The 14,661-nt window shown below is 47.0% G+C and overlaps 1 protein-coding gene across 2 annotated transcripts in view; it reads left to right on the top strand.

Annotated features, from left to right (window-relative positions):
* The first annotated feature begins 9,959 nt into the window (after positions 1–9,959).
* Positions 9,960–14,661, top strand: part of CMTM4 (CKLF like MARVEL transmembrane domain containing 4) — a 30,614-nt gene continuing 25,912 nt past the window's right edge. For both annotated transcript variants that reach the window (XM_040075057.1, XM_040075056.2), the window contains exon 1: positions 9,960–10,145. In XM_040075057.1, the coding sequence (XP_039930991.1) occupies positions 9,960–10,145 (186 nt within the window). The remainder of the gene's footprint in view (positions 10,146–14,661) is intronic.

Below are 14,661 nucleotides of genomic sequence, written 5' to 3'. Positions count from 1 at the left end.
CCCTGCCTCTGGAATATAAATCAGATAAGGTTTTGTCTTTCTGGAATATAATTTCTCCAGAAGAGAATCCTTATGAGGCCATGAAACAATTATCATTTTAGAATTGCCATAATGTTTTCATTAGCTCATTAATGTGAAGAATCAATTTTAGCCCTTTAAGATGGGCTTTAGAAAATAGTTTTTGAATATTATATTATATTATATTATATTATATTATATTATATTATATTATATTATATTGGGAGAAAACCATGTGAAGACTTCATCTTCAGATGAGGTGAAGTTGAAAGTGACTTTGGAAAGATAGTGACAGTGATGGAAGTGGAAGAACTTCTTATAACTCTTTACATTTACTTTGTTGCTCTTCAACTGTAATTTTTTTTTCTAAAGCGAAAAATCCTCAAGGTAGAAAAAAAATTGGGAAAATCAGGCTGTGGTGCAGAAAAATCATTCTGAAGGCTGCTCTGAAGGCTGCTCTAAGCTTTCTAAGCTTCTCTTAGAAGAAGAGTCTATCACTGCCTGTGCTGTTCCAAATGGTGGCGTTAAGCCCTCTGGCTTTTCCAATGTGGCAGGTTTCCTTAGAGGATTAACTACTCAGGTAAGAGCCTTTGCTTGAACAAAACAGTGAATTTCTGAGTCACTGCAGTTCAAATACCTGTACAGAGGCTGGGGGTTACGAGGTTGTTATCAGTGACCTGAACAAGACTCTACTGTCTGGGTCTGTATTTAGAGCTGAATGCAGTGTTTGGTACCAAATCCAAACTTGTCTGTTATATGGTCTTTTTCATTTAAAAATAAATAATATATTCATAGGATAGACACAGTTTAATTCCAAAGGCACTCCTTTGCTGGAATTCAGTCTCCCTTCAAGGAATTGATGTAAAAATTCCAGCCTGACTTGCTGCAGCCTTTGTAATGAACTTCTTCACTGACCCTCTCAGATTGTGTGGAGAAGACAACAAGCACAAATAATCACAAAAGCTGGGAGTCTGACCTGCTGCTTTGGGACACTGCTGTCTCCTCTGAGATTCCTGCACTCCCTGTACATGGTTTATCAGCAGCTCTCCATGGAATGGGCACTGCAGGTGAAGGCAGGATGGGATCAAGTGGGATTTCTGCTCCCTGGAAGAGTGAAAGGAAGCAATCTGTGCTTCCACATGTACCTCAGTGAAATTCAAATGTTTAGAAAAAAATTTTGCCAAAGAATTTTCTCAAATGAAGTTTTTGACAAGTGGTAGTAGAAATATCCTGTTACAATGCTTCTAAATCATGCATGTCTCCAAAAACCTGAAGGATAGGGCACCTAATTCTGCTTCAGCTGTCTTAAAAGAGTAAAAAGGCTTGCAGTGTTAGCACCATGGACATGTTGCAATATTAGCACCACAGACGTGTCTTGTGCCAAGTGCAGCAGTGCCCCAGGAGCGCGGCACTGCTGTGGCAAGCAGTGCTGATGCCAGCGGTGTGACCCGGCAGTGTGAGTGGATCTGGAGCAGTGTCACCCTCTGAAAGAGCTGTGTAATCCCTGACTTGTTCCAGGAGTCAGAGCCCTAGGCTGCGAGTTCCTGGAGGGCTCTATGGGAAGCACCTTAGTAATTACATGCAGGAGGTCTGTGAGATGATGTCAGAACTAAGGGAAGCAATTAATTTTCTCTCTGTTGCCTTTGGTAGCAGACTTAGTGCAGCAGAACCAACACTACGAGTAGTAACACTATCTGAAGGAAAAGATCTCTCACTCCGCTTTCCCTGACACTAAATTACAATTATGTTTTGCTGAATGTTTCTGGAGCTGAAATATTCCAAGGCCAGGAGGTGGCAGGCGTGGGATCGGTGCCTGAAGGTAACAATGCTGGATATGCCTTTGTGAGATTCTGTAGCACTGCTTGTCAGCTTCCCTTAATAATTCCTGTTTGGCAGATTATTTTCATCATCTAAGTATCTTCCAAAGAGTGAGCTGCTGATTTTTTCCCAAAGAAAAGCGATTTCATTCAGTTCTGTGAATTTTGTTAATATGAGTTAAGCTGTTTCTAAATTCAAGTTGACTAAGTTGACATGGGTTTGACTGGTTTATTTGTTTCAGACCAAAAGCTGAAATAGCAGTGTTCAGCACTGAAAGCTAACAGTTGTGTCTGTCCACAAGAAAGCTGAATTGGCTTGCACAAGCTGCCTTTGAAAAGTGTCTGAGTTTTCAGTACAAATGTTTTTTATACAACACTCAGTGTAGCTTTATGGCATAAAAATGTCATTTTTAACTTGGGCTTGCCAAATGCTTAAAACCAAAAACAATCCCTCAAAACGTGCCAGTAATGGAGTTGCAAGTACTGCAAGCATGTGCAGTGAAATGTTGAAGTCAAGGAAAGGAGAATGCCATTGAAAACCTCTGGCACTCACCTGACCAGTCTGACAGCATTCCAAAAACCAAGGACTTGCCTTTTAGAGAGGGAGTGGAATGGACTTAATTGACAGAACAGAGGGAGTGAGAGCACTGAGAAATGATGGAGGCATGGAGGGAGGGATGGAGAGGGCTGCTGAGATCAGATCCACTCTGTGTGTTGTCCATGGCCCCAGTGAGAGGGACTGCAGGACAGTGCTGTGCCCTGGGTGCAACAAATTAAAACCTCTCCTTTCCAGGGGAGGAAAACGATTACCCACTAAGGACTTGGTATACTGATGATGCTCTGGGGATTATTAGAAAGTGAAGATGTTCCAAATTTTCTGATGTTCTGCAGGAGTTCAGTTACTGTGCCTACAGGCAGAGATGGAGAAGTAGGACAGAATTCCATTTTATTAAAGACTAGTCACTGACCACAGAGAAAATCTCCTGAATGCAAAACAAAGGCAGAATGCAGAAGTCCTGGAGGGAGAGTTCTGGGCACTTCCAACGAAACCCACAAGTGGCTCTTTCTTGCTTGGCTGTGGAGGTCAGTAATGGAGCTTGTTTCTAGCCGGGCTCAAGCTTTGGTAAGAGTTGGGAGCTCCTGTGGTGATGGGCTGGTTTGGAAACAATCTATGGAATATCAGCCTTTGAGCTGTGCAAGAGATGGGGGCTACTGAATTAATACTGGGATTTGTTTATACTGTGAACCTGAATTGTTACTCCCAGTTTTTTTTTTTTTTTTCCTGGGAAGAGCACACATGCCCCAAGACAACACTGGATTGTCAGTAGGTGACTATATTTAGCTGTGCTTAACTGGCTGAATCAGGATGTTTTTACCAGAATCTTGCAATGCTGAGAAACTGTTGGAGAAACTGGCAGAATCTGAAATACTTAAAATGGCAAAAGCCTGTCAAAATCTCTCCTAAGTCACCTTTCAGCTGAACAGAAGTACAACACAACTATTAAGAGAATGCTGTCATATTTGAAATATTTTTAGCATGGCTTCCAGTGCTTTTGCAATTGTGCTCTGTCCTGTTCTACCCCCCTTCTCAAAAATAACTTAAATCTTTTGTGCAGCTTCAGTGACAAGAAAGATCTCACAGACAGCTGACTTAATCCTAGTTGCATGAAAATTAAGGGCTTGGTGGAGATGATAAATCCAAAGATTTCCTCTGCTTTAGGCAGGGATTGCCAAGGAAGTTTGGCCGGTTCCTAAGTGAGCCAGGCCAAACAAAGATCTGTGGTCTGCACACATGGAACCTGGCACAGCGCTGGCTTCCTTCTGCTCAAGCAGTAGTTGGAATACAGAAATAGGAGCTAAGCTGCTGCCTGTGCAAGGGGACCCTGGCGAGGGGGCTGGGGCACTGGCCTCGGTGGGAGGGGTGAGGTAGGGAAGGTGGGAAGAGAAGACAAGCCTGCAAGGAATCAGGATTTATTAGTTCCTCTGTAAAGCATTGGAGAGCTGGGGCCATATGCCTGCCTTGGGTTTATAGCCAGTGATGGAAGACTTGAAATTATTTTTCCTGTTGAAAAAAGGCAAAAAAGCCAAAAAGTCAAAACTTTCCCTTGCATGTAGAAGACCCATGTAACCAAAGAAATACTCTTTGAGGGAACAAGCCAAATGAGCTGAATATAAGAGTTCTATCGTATGGAGAAATTAGGTGCTGTTGCAAAAGGGAATAATCTTTGTACTGCTGTTATGGTTGCTGATGTTAGCAATCAGCTGCAGGTTAGCTGTAAGTAAAATAAATTCAGGAGGGTAATTAAAGAATGAACTTCTCTACCATGTGCAGTTCCCCAGGAGAAGCGCAGGGGACTGACTGTGTTGTTGCATAACAACACACACAGGATTCAAACAGTTGAGGTCAGTTGTTTTCGCTGGCCCGTTCTGTCCGTGGAAAGAAAGAATGTAGTGAGTGTACTTCATCTTTTTTTAAAGCCTACTAAGGGACCTTTAAAACTCTGCTTATAAAACGTGGTCTATACAGTTTTTTCATCCTCCCCTTCAGCTTCCCACCTCCTCAAAAAATAAACCCTGGCTCTTTCCCTCCAAGGTCTGCTGTCCCCTGTGTGCTCCATCACTTGCTATGAAACTACTGGATGATGCAGGGGCGCCATCCCCATATCCATACAGGGGAAACAAGAGTTTTCTGGCCTTCTGCTCTAGGTCTCTGTGGTTTTATGGTGTTATTGGAAGACCACCACCTTTTTTCTCAGTCCATGGCTTTTTTTTCCCCCTCTGTTCCCGGGATAAATGTAGTGCCATGAATAAAATAAACACTGCTGTCAGTCTCTCTGCATATTTTTTCAGCTTCATTATATGGAATTTTTTCAAAAGAAATGTAACTCACAGGCTTGGCTGGTTCCCAGCACCATTAAAGATCTGCTGGCATTTTTCTTAAGAATCTGGCATTTTGCTTCTCTTGTTTATAGAAATTCATTTCACCTTCTGCTCTGTAGAATGTCTGCTGCCCTTCAGCCCAGCTGTAGCTGCACGGTAAACCTCCTTCTGGCACTTGCAGATACCGTTCGAAGTTTTTGGAGGTGAAAGGAGCCAGTGACTTCACCACCAAACTGGACCAGTAGATGATACAGAATGAGATGTCAGTCCCTAATCCTGGAGTTAAAAAAAAAAAAAAGGTTCTGTGAATGCCTCATTGTTAAAAGCACATGAAGTCATGTTCATGTCTGCAAGGTAAGGGTCGGACTGATTTGTTCGGCAGCATTGCCTTTCTCGGTTTGTGGAGGGAGGAGCTGGAGGACTTTTATCTTTTTGGTTTGTTTTTGAAAAGGAAACACTGTTTCCTGATAGTGATGGTAAAGTTCCAGAAGTGACACTTTTACGTGTCCCCTTAATCCTGTACAGCTCCTTGGCAGGGTCCTGTGAGGACTTCAGCTGCTGCTGCCTCTGGTCCCAGCTCTGAGAGCTGGTGGCACCCCTGGGGCTGGGGACTGTCACCAGTGGCTGAGGCCTGGGGGCTTCAGGGCTGCTCTATTTTCCAGGGCTCAGGGCTGGAATTCAGGTGGTGAAAGTCCACATGGGGCAATGTTGTAGCTGAGGAAAGGAGTAGAACTTGCTGCCACTTTTGGCTACTGCAGCTGCATTTTTTTAACCAGATGAAAAGCCCAGGAGTCCCTCACTGTGCTGTGGTGTGTGCCCAAGACACCCTGGCCAAACAGGCATGGTGCTCTCAGGCAGTGAAACATGCAAGAAGCTCTTAGAGGTTGCCCTTCACCTCAGCTTCTTTCTGTTCTCCTCTCTGCTTCTCTCTGAGCTTTCCTCAGTTGGCAGGGCTCTGCTTTGACCCATTTCCTCAGCTGGCAGGGCTGTGCTTGGACTCCTTTCCTCAGCTGGTAGGACTGCTTTTTGACTCCCAGCTGTGGAATCCAGGTCTCCTCACTGGAGGTGTTCCTGAGGTGCCTTTCCTGGTGGTGTCACGCTGGGAGGCTGCAGTGCCCAATGTGGCTGGATATGGTGATGTGGAAATGTCACACTGTACAGCAGCATTAGAGGACTGACCTCACGACTCCCCACCATCCCAGACAGTTTTCCTGCTGCTTAAAGTCTGTGTCAGAACTTGCAGTTTCTTCTTGTATTAATTCCTGCTTCTGACTCAGCAAAATGATTTGCCCACCTCCCATGCTGCTCTTGGCTTCAGAACCAGTGTGCACACCACACTCCTACATTGGGAAGATGCACAATTCCCTGCACTAAGGTACTCAAAGCTACCAGATGTTTTCCTAAAGCAAGTTCTTTATTAGCTTTTGAGGATGGAGCTTGGTTTTTTCTTTTCCTCCAACTGAAAAGCTGAGAAAAAGCTTCAGCACTTTTTACATTGATAATTTCAAGGGGAGAAAAAGCCTCCTGTCTGATGCCAAAGTTAAACTCTAATCACTGCTCAGCTCTCCTGGAATTTGGCAGCATACCAGTGCTCCTTCCCTTTGGTAAGTCATGTGGAAATACTGGAGTCTTTTCTTAAAGAACCTCTCAGCTCTTTTCAGGTACTTGCACAGATGTAACTTTACTGTTAGGATTCTGATGCCTTTTACACTCTTAACTGCATCAAACCACCATTCCTAATAAGCACCATTCAGATCTTATGTTTAAGTATTAAAATATTTTTAAGTGTCTTAAAACTACATACATGCACTTTAAAAATGTGATTTTAAGTTGATATTCCTATTCTGCTGGAATAGAATCACAGGTTTTAATCTTGGAAATAGCACTTAAATGTGCGTAATGAAAAGAACACACAACTGGTTCACAAGTTTTTGAGAGGTTGTAGGAATAGCTGAGATGAAGGTTGAGAGATGAGGGTCTCTCTTGAGTTTCTTCACTGAGAATATTTAAGATTCTCTTTCAAATGCTTTTTATACCTAACACACCAGCTGGTTTTAATTTATGACCACTGTCCTGGAGATTCTTTGTGATGGGGAGTTTTTAATTCTGTCAAAGCTGACCTAACTGTTCTGTAACAAACAGATCATTTAATTACAGTGTCTATGAACAGCATACTTGTTTTTTTCCCTCAGTGCTGTTTCTTCCTCATTTTCACTCTTCAGTCGTATTTTAGCTGGATGTGAAGAACTCAGTGATGAATTCCCTGATCTGATTAGCTCGATACTGTGGTGGTGTCTTGGAGTGCTGATCACTGACCCAGTTCCCTATTTTCCTGGTCTCTGTGAACAGGCACACAATGGAATGGCAGGCTGTGCTAGAAACTTGTATAGCCAAAGTTATCTGAGAGCAATCTGATCCGCCCTGGATGAATGCAGTGACCTTGTTCCTGGATCCGTACTTTTATTTACATATTAAACGTAGACATTTTTTTTCCTTCCCGTGCTGCAGAGCTGAAAAGGTGCCGTATCAGGCAAGAATGTGTGTAAAGGATTCCTTTGTTAAATGTTGGCAGCAGCCTCAGCAGGCCTGGCCAAGTCAGTCCAGCCCACCCACCCATCCAGGAGCGTGCCAGGGATCCCCAGCGTGGCCTGGGCTTGGCGTGGGCTCTCCTGGCAGGGCTGTGCCCTGGGAGATGGGACATTCAGGAGCTGGGACACTCAAGAGCTGCTGTCCTGGGAGATGGGACACTCAGCACACACTGGGACCAGCCTTCCTCTTGCCCCGGGAACACCCTGCTGGAGCAGAGCTCGCTCGCTGTGCTCTCCCTGCCCCAGGAATTGGCTGTCCAAACAAAACCAGAGGGGTTTGGTGTGTCCGCACCTCCCAGCACCCCCTAACTGCTCTCATGATCTAAATACATTTGCACTTCATGTCCTCCACTCCATGGGAGAAGGAAGTTATTAAGAAGTTTGCAGAAGGGTGTGCAGGAGGCACTAAACAAACATCCAGAATAAAGATCTCCTACCACCTCATCTTTTGCTAAACCACTCAACCATCGTCCCCTTTTGTCCTTCAACACTGCCTTTTGATTCTCTTTTCAACACACTGATGTGTTTTGGTTAGAATTGCAAAAGATTGACCAAAATGCTGTTCACTGGATGTTTCAGAAACGTTTTCCTTGTTTTGCTCAGGATAGTTTTCCGAAACTGCCACAGCACTCCTTCAAAATAAAGGCTAAATGTCTCTGCAGGTAAATATGCATAACCTGTTTCCTGAAACAGCCATGGAGCCTTAAGTTACAATCCAGAGATGCTCTCCTAAGTGACAACCACATACTCGTGATACTTCCTGCAAGAAAAAAGAGCTTTGTGAGAGTTCTGATTTCCCCAGAGTTATACAAGAACTGAAATAAGAGACTTTAAATACCTATTAGTCCAGCCCTGTGCCATAGCAGGATTTCCCCCTCACACTTACATAATATTATATTGTTAGGCCAGGTTCATGTGACCCCAGCAAGAGTTATCCTCCTTCTCCATGCTTTGCTCATGTTTTCTTATTTTTTTCTTTCCCTGCCACTCACCCCTCACCAAAGGGCAATGACTTTCTTTTACACATCTCCCAACTCTTCACCTTGGTTGAGAATATTGGCCTCTCCCAGGCCCCGGTTGTGGCAGAGAAGCTGTGGAAGGACTTTGCACTGTCAGCTGTGGCTGCAGTTAACCAAGCCACGACTGTTAGTGGTGAACAAACGCCTGACTCTTTCCCTGGTTCTCCGAGGCTCTCTCCTTGCCCCTCCTTCTTTGGGGATGTTTATTCAGAGGCCAAACGAAAGAAGAAAAATATTTTGAAATCAAAAATCACGTGTATAGGGCAGAACCTATGAAAAGAAGGATCAAAGGAGTTTCAAGGAACTGAAAGGGAGAAATGAAGTAGAAAACACAGGTAACTGGAAAGGAAATCCCCAGGTGGATCATCCACCTGTGTCCATGGAAAACAGAAGCGTAGCAGTCAGACTCCTGGAGGCCAGAGGAAGATGCTGGAATTGTTAATGTGTCCTATAATGTGGAACAGGTGACAGTGTAGACTGTCAGTGACAAGATCAGCAACAAGGGTCTGTCGGAGCCTGCCTGATAACCATGGCAGATCACAGGACATAACACGGAACACTTGAACTTCACCGTGGTACACAGTAGTCTGGCTGTGTTAAAAAACAAAAACAAAAACAAAAACACAACACCAAAAAACCCCAACCTTAGCTGCATTTCACTCCCCTGGAGTTGCCAGGTTATGCTGCAATTTGTCCTTATTTGTCGTGACACAGCAAAAGGAAAAGTATGCCCAAAACCTGATCCAAAGCCAGTCAAGGCTACCTTGGAAGTGGCACTGCTTCGAAACACAACACTCGTGGAAGAACGGCGCGGAGGTTTCCGCTGCCGGAGCCGCTCGGGCGCAGTGTCAGGGCAGGGGCGCGGCCGTGAGCCCGGGGCAGCTCCCGGTGCCTGCTCCGAGCCGGCCCCGCCAGGGCGGAGCCGGGGCTGTGAGCGCACCTCGGCGCCAGCAGCGGCTGCAGAAACTCGAACGGCCGGGGCCGGGGCGGGCCGGGGCCGGGGAGGGCGCGGTGCCCGGGGCAGGTGCGGGCCCTCCCTGCGGGGCGGGGGCGGCGCAGGCACCGCCCGGCTGCGCGCCCTCCGGGGCGGGCCCTGCCCGCCCTTTCCGCTCCGCGCAGGGGGAGGAGCGGCTGCGGCGGCGCTGCTCGGAGCCGGGCTGTTGTGCCGGGACCGGAACCGGGACCAGGACCTGGACTGGGACCAGAAGCCGGATCGGGTCCGGCATCGGGATCAAAACCGGGGCAGCGGAGCCGGCAGCGCGGCCCCGAGCGGCGGGGCGTGCTGCGGCGCTCGGGGCTCCTCGCCCGCGGCCGGGGCACGGCTCCGCACCGGGACAGCGCGGCTCCGCTCCGCGCACCCTCCGCGCCTTTCTGCACCGCACCGGGGCACCGCTCCGCGCCTCTCCGCACCCCGCCGAGGCACCGCTCCGCGCCTCCGCTCCGCACCGGGGCACCGCTCCGCACCTCTCCTCGCCGCAGCGCGGCCCCGCTCCGCGCGATGTTGCCCGGGCGCTCCCCGCGCCGCTGCGCCTGAGGCGGGCGCGGGGCGGCCATGCAGCCCTCGCTGCCTTAGCTGAGCGCGGCGCTCGGGCCGGAGCCCGCGGCCACCCCCCGGCGGCACCGGCGGCACCGGCACCATGAGGAACGGCGATGACCTGGAGGGCTTCGACGGCGAGGCGTCCAGCGCCTCCATGATCTCGGCGGCCAGCAGCCCCTACCAGCCCACTACAGAGCCCGTCAGCCAGCGCCGCGGGCTGGGCGGCCTGCGCTGCGACTTGGACTACCTGCGGGGCACCTTGGGCAGGCTGAAGCTGGCCGAGGTGGTGAGTATCGCGGCGGGGAGCGGGGCTGCGGCCGGGCGGTGCGAGGGCCGGGCCGTGCCGCTGCCGGGGCTGCAGGAGCGCGTTTCACCCGGGCCCTGTGCCCGCGGATCGCCGGCGTGCCGGGCGAACCCCCGCTGCAGGGCCGGGACAGCACGGCAGGCAGCCTCGGTACCGGTGCCGCACGTTCTGAGCCCGTGCAGGGCGTCGCGGTGCCCGGGGGTGACCGCGGTTCCCTGCGGGTCCCGCCGGGTGCGGAGCGCGGGGTCCCGGGATCCGCCCGGAGCTCTCAGAGCTCTCGCTCGCCTGCTTGCTCTTAACTGGATGAAGTTCTCTTAAATGCACCGACTGGAAATAAAGAAACCCTAAAAAAAAAAACCCGAACGCCAAATGTGAGGTTTCGTATTGTGAAATCAAACGTGAGCTGCGTTCGTTCGTGTACTTTGGACGCCTGAACTGGTTCAGTTTGGAGCCCATGCAAGGCTTGGACCACCAAGCGTTTCAGCAGTTTTTTGTGGTGCTAGTGCTGATGTTTGACTTCATCTGATCTGCTTTCCAAGTCACTATGATATTTATATTTTTCAAGTCAACAAATGTGTTTTTCAGGATATTAGGCAAAGAGGTGTTTTATGAAAATGGCAATCACCTTGAAACAGATTTTTAAATAATTTCTTACAATTCTTGCAAATTCTTGTAACTCAAACAAGTTATCTGAGAAGAGTGATGCTCCAGAAACATTTTAATATTTCATGTATATAACTTCGGTGTTTAAAACCACTGCTGGTTAGTACAAGGCAAAACGTGCACTTACAGGTTTCATGAAAAACACATTGGAAGTATGCTGGCTTCAGCTGCGTACAAGTTTATAGAGGACTCTGGTGATGAATTCATTTTTTATGAACGCCCAGTAAAACCCAGGATTTGGAAGTGTGATTTGTTTTCTTCTCATCTCCTCAGCGCAGGGTAGGAGCTGTGCTCTGCGAGTGGTAGCAGTGAGCGTGTTAGCCCGGTAGAACAACAGGGACCAGCAGTGTGTGCGTTGTGTGTGTTCAGGCCTGGAGCCAAGGGATCTGTCATCACTGTGCAACATCTACCTGTCTTCGAGCTGTTAAAAACTGTCCATGTGGTGGAAATCCCGGGGCGGTGCTGCCTGATACTCTGAAATAATCTGCCCTCGGGATTTCTGTTTCAGTTCCTACCACAGATCCTTTCTGCAGTACACTAATAACTGTGGCAAGTCTTGTTAAAAACTTGTCATTAAAATGACTAATTACTTATCGTAACCGAATCCTTTATTATTAAATCTGGCTTGCTTGGAACAAATCCCAAAGATCATGGAGTACACCTCATAAGATTTTAAGTCATGTAAAGAAAGATGGGGGAAAACCACGCTCTGCGGGAGCTAGAGAGGTTTCCCTGTCTCTGGACAAAGACACTGCTGGTGCCAGTTCATGTAGGCAAGATTTATACTTGCAGAGCAGTGTCTTCAGAGGACCTGAGCCATGCTTAGTGCTCTTTTCATAAGAATGATCTGAGCTATCGCATGTGGTTCCCAGGAGGGTGTGAATGCAGAGGGGCAGCAGTTAAGAAGAAATTAAATTAGCTAGTGTAGGGTGGAAGGCTGTGCAGCACCTCAGCCTGGTTAGTTGTACTCCAAAACCTGCCTCATTCATGGTAATGGAAGAGCAGACGAGTGACATTTGCAATGGAAAATTGAGCAGTGTTGGAAAAGAAAGAGAGAGCACATTCCACTGTGTACTTAGGTTGCTTATTTGCCAAGTATAATTTCAGTTACAATATTTAGTAATTTTGCCTTTACAAAAATACTGAAAGAACCGAAATGTAACAAAGTCTGTGGTTTAGAACTCCATCTCTTAAAAACAAGAAGGAGCTCCTGGCACACAAAAAAGCATTACAAAAAGGAAAAAGGCAAGTGCTGGTTAAGATAAAAGTCTCTAAATGTATTATAGTAAAAAAGAATGTTACAGGAAAGATTACAATGCATATGCTTCATTTAGCATCAGGATTTGCCTTAAAATACATTTGTGATTGGCAGGCAAAATATCAGCTCAAGGCAAACACTGCTGCTGCTTTTTCTAATCTTTGGTTGAAGGGCTTCCCACAAACTGCCCTATGGTGCTGTGAGAAGGAAAACTGCTACTCTTTGTGGCTGATGGCTCTGCTTACAAGTGCCCATTTTTGACTGTCAAAAGCAGAAGAAACAGGGAACAGGGAAAACACCACATCACTTAAAATAGGTGTAAAGCTCTATTAATTTGTCATAGATTTATCTTTATGGATTCAGATAAAGGAGTTGTTACAAGAGGGAAACCATGATGACATAGGCATATGGAGTGATGTAAGTGCTGCTAGAGGGGACAATAGTTTTAACTCATCAGTATTTCAAGAGAATGTGCCCCAAAGTGTCCTTTGAAGGGACACCAACATAACGGTTTATGATGATGTTTCATGTACGGTGTTGTGCAGCTTATTTCTGAGCCTTGTTTTGGGTTTTGCTAAGTTTAGATTTGGTTGCAGACTGGAAAACTGGACCATTGAGGGCTTGCAGCTCCTCTTTATGGCCAAGCTGAAGAGTTCCCGGTCCTTGGATCTGCCTGCCAGTGGTCAGTAACAGCAGTGTGAGGAGCAGTGAGGGAGTAAGGGAAAGGGCCCATGTAGAACAGCTTAGCATTGGACTGATTTCCCTGATTTTGACAATGTTAGTGCCAGGTAGGTGAGCTTTTCAGAAAGGAGTCTTCTGCCTGCATCTCAGTGTTCGGTTGAAATAGTTGCGTGTTTTTGTTGGGATCTGTGAGGGGATGTCTGCTCTACTGGGGATGCAGCCATTGCCTCTTCTCAGCAGCAGTGTGGAGGAACCTGAGGAGCGTTGGACCACATCAGAAAAGGAGTTTGCAGGGCTCCTGGGGTGGCTGAGACACCTGGGGTGTCACCAGACAGGTGGGAGGTGACACACGAAGGGCACAAAGGGAAATGAAAGGGGGGAGGACTTAAGGTAGCTTGGAGCTTTCGTGTTTGGTTTGTGCCTTTTGGTTTTGTTCTAATGAGACTTTGAGCTCAAAAGGGAGGTCAAGGTGAGGCCAGTGCACTTGTGAGCTAACCAAAGAAATGTTTTCCCTTTGGAGAGATTGTCTCAGTTAATCTTTGGGCATTTAAAAAGAGTAGTACCTCTTTTCTCATGGAAGGTATGTGAGAGAGGGGCTGTCCTTGGAGAGCAGTGCAGGAATGTTCTTTAGCGTTTATTCTCATTACTTTCTGGCATAAATTTGTCTCTTGTGCTTTTGAGGGCTTTAATACTTCCCATGGAGACTGTTGTGCAATAATGAAATGGGTATCACTGGAAGATTTTGCTGTGGATGTCCTCAAATGATTTATTTTATTTTATTACTTTCTCCCCATTCCCTTGAGTTTCCTAAGGACAGTCTCTCCTTTTCCTGAGTATGCTTGCTGAAAAAAGGTGTTTACTGTGTGAGGAGTCAGGAGGGGCCCATTCTGTCATGCAAGAGAGATGAGCTGGTTAGCAGGTACCACCTCTTTGCTGGAAATAGTTTCATTTTAGATGAGACTGCTTTTTTTTTTCCCCTCTTCATTTTAGTTTTCAGCTTTTCAAAATGAATTTTTTTTTTTTTTCTCCTTGATTATTGAAACTCTGCACTTCCAAGAATCTTACTGTCATTAAAGCTGGGCATAGACATATTTCCTACTGAAATTCCCGTGGCCAGTCATGGCTGCTCTTTGTCTGCTGCTCAGTTTTTCTGGGAGTGTAGCTCCAGGTAGGCTGTTCATAGGCTTTAAGGAAAGGAAAACCAGGCAGGATCCTGTTGGGCATGCTGTTGGTTCTCACAGGAATCCTGCCAGTTTGCACAGGCACTTGATTTAAGAGTAACATGCGTCACCTTTAACAGCTGGGCCAGTGGGTGTGAAGGATTGTGCCTGGCCAGTTCCCGGGACATTGGCAGCAGTTAGGAATGGTTTACCTGCAGCAGCAGGATCACAGAGCAGCCTTCTGGTGGAAGCTGCAAGAGGCAGAAACCCTTAGCACGTGCTGGCTGAGAGAGGGTGGATGGCATTTGTGGGGGTTGGTGATGGCTTCTGTGGCTCAGACAGCCCATGACTTTCGTCTCCTTGTGTGTTTGTTCCAAGTGCTGCAAAAATCCATCAGAGATTCCTTTTAAAGAAGATAATACTTCTGCTTGGGAGGTCTCTGAGCTCTGAGATGCTGATGAGTGCGCTGGGAAGTATCACTCCATGCTTGCTCTCGTCTTCTTGTCTATAGCATTTGATATTGCCAGGGGAGACAGCAGTTTGAGCTAAATGAAATCTGATGGGAATAGCAATTCAGATGTTCACAGTTTTCAGAATAAAAAGTTCCATCTTCATTGGTGGAGAGTAGCTGAACATTGAAAAAAAGTTTTGTGGCTTGCTGTCATCATACATTTCCAGATTCAGAAATGAGTTGCTGAGGCCAGGACTACAGTGAAACTTTTGGCTGTCAGGTTCT

Source organism: Hirundo rustica, chromosome 11 (assembly GCF_015227805.2).
Source record: "Hirundo rustica isolate bHirRus1 chromosome 11, bHirRus1.pri.v3, whole genome shotgun sequence".
In the NCBI taxonomy this organism is placed as follows: domain Eukaryota; kingdom Metazoa; phylum Chordata; class Aves; order Passeriformes; family Hirundinidae; genus Hirundo; species Hirundo rustica.
Note: the sequence above shows the minus strand (reverse complement) of the source record. Positions and strands in the feature narration are given on the sequence as shown.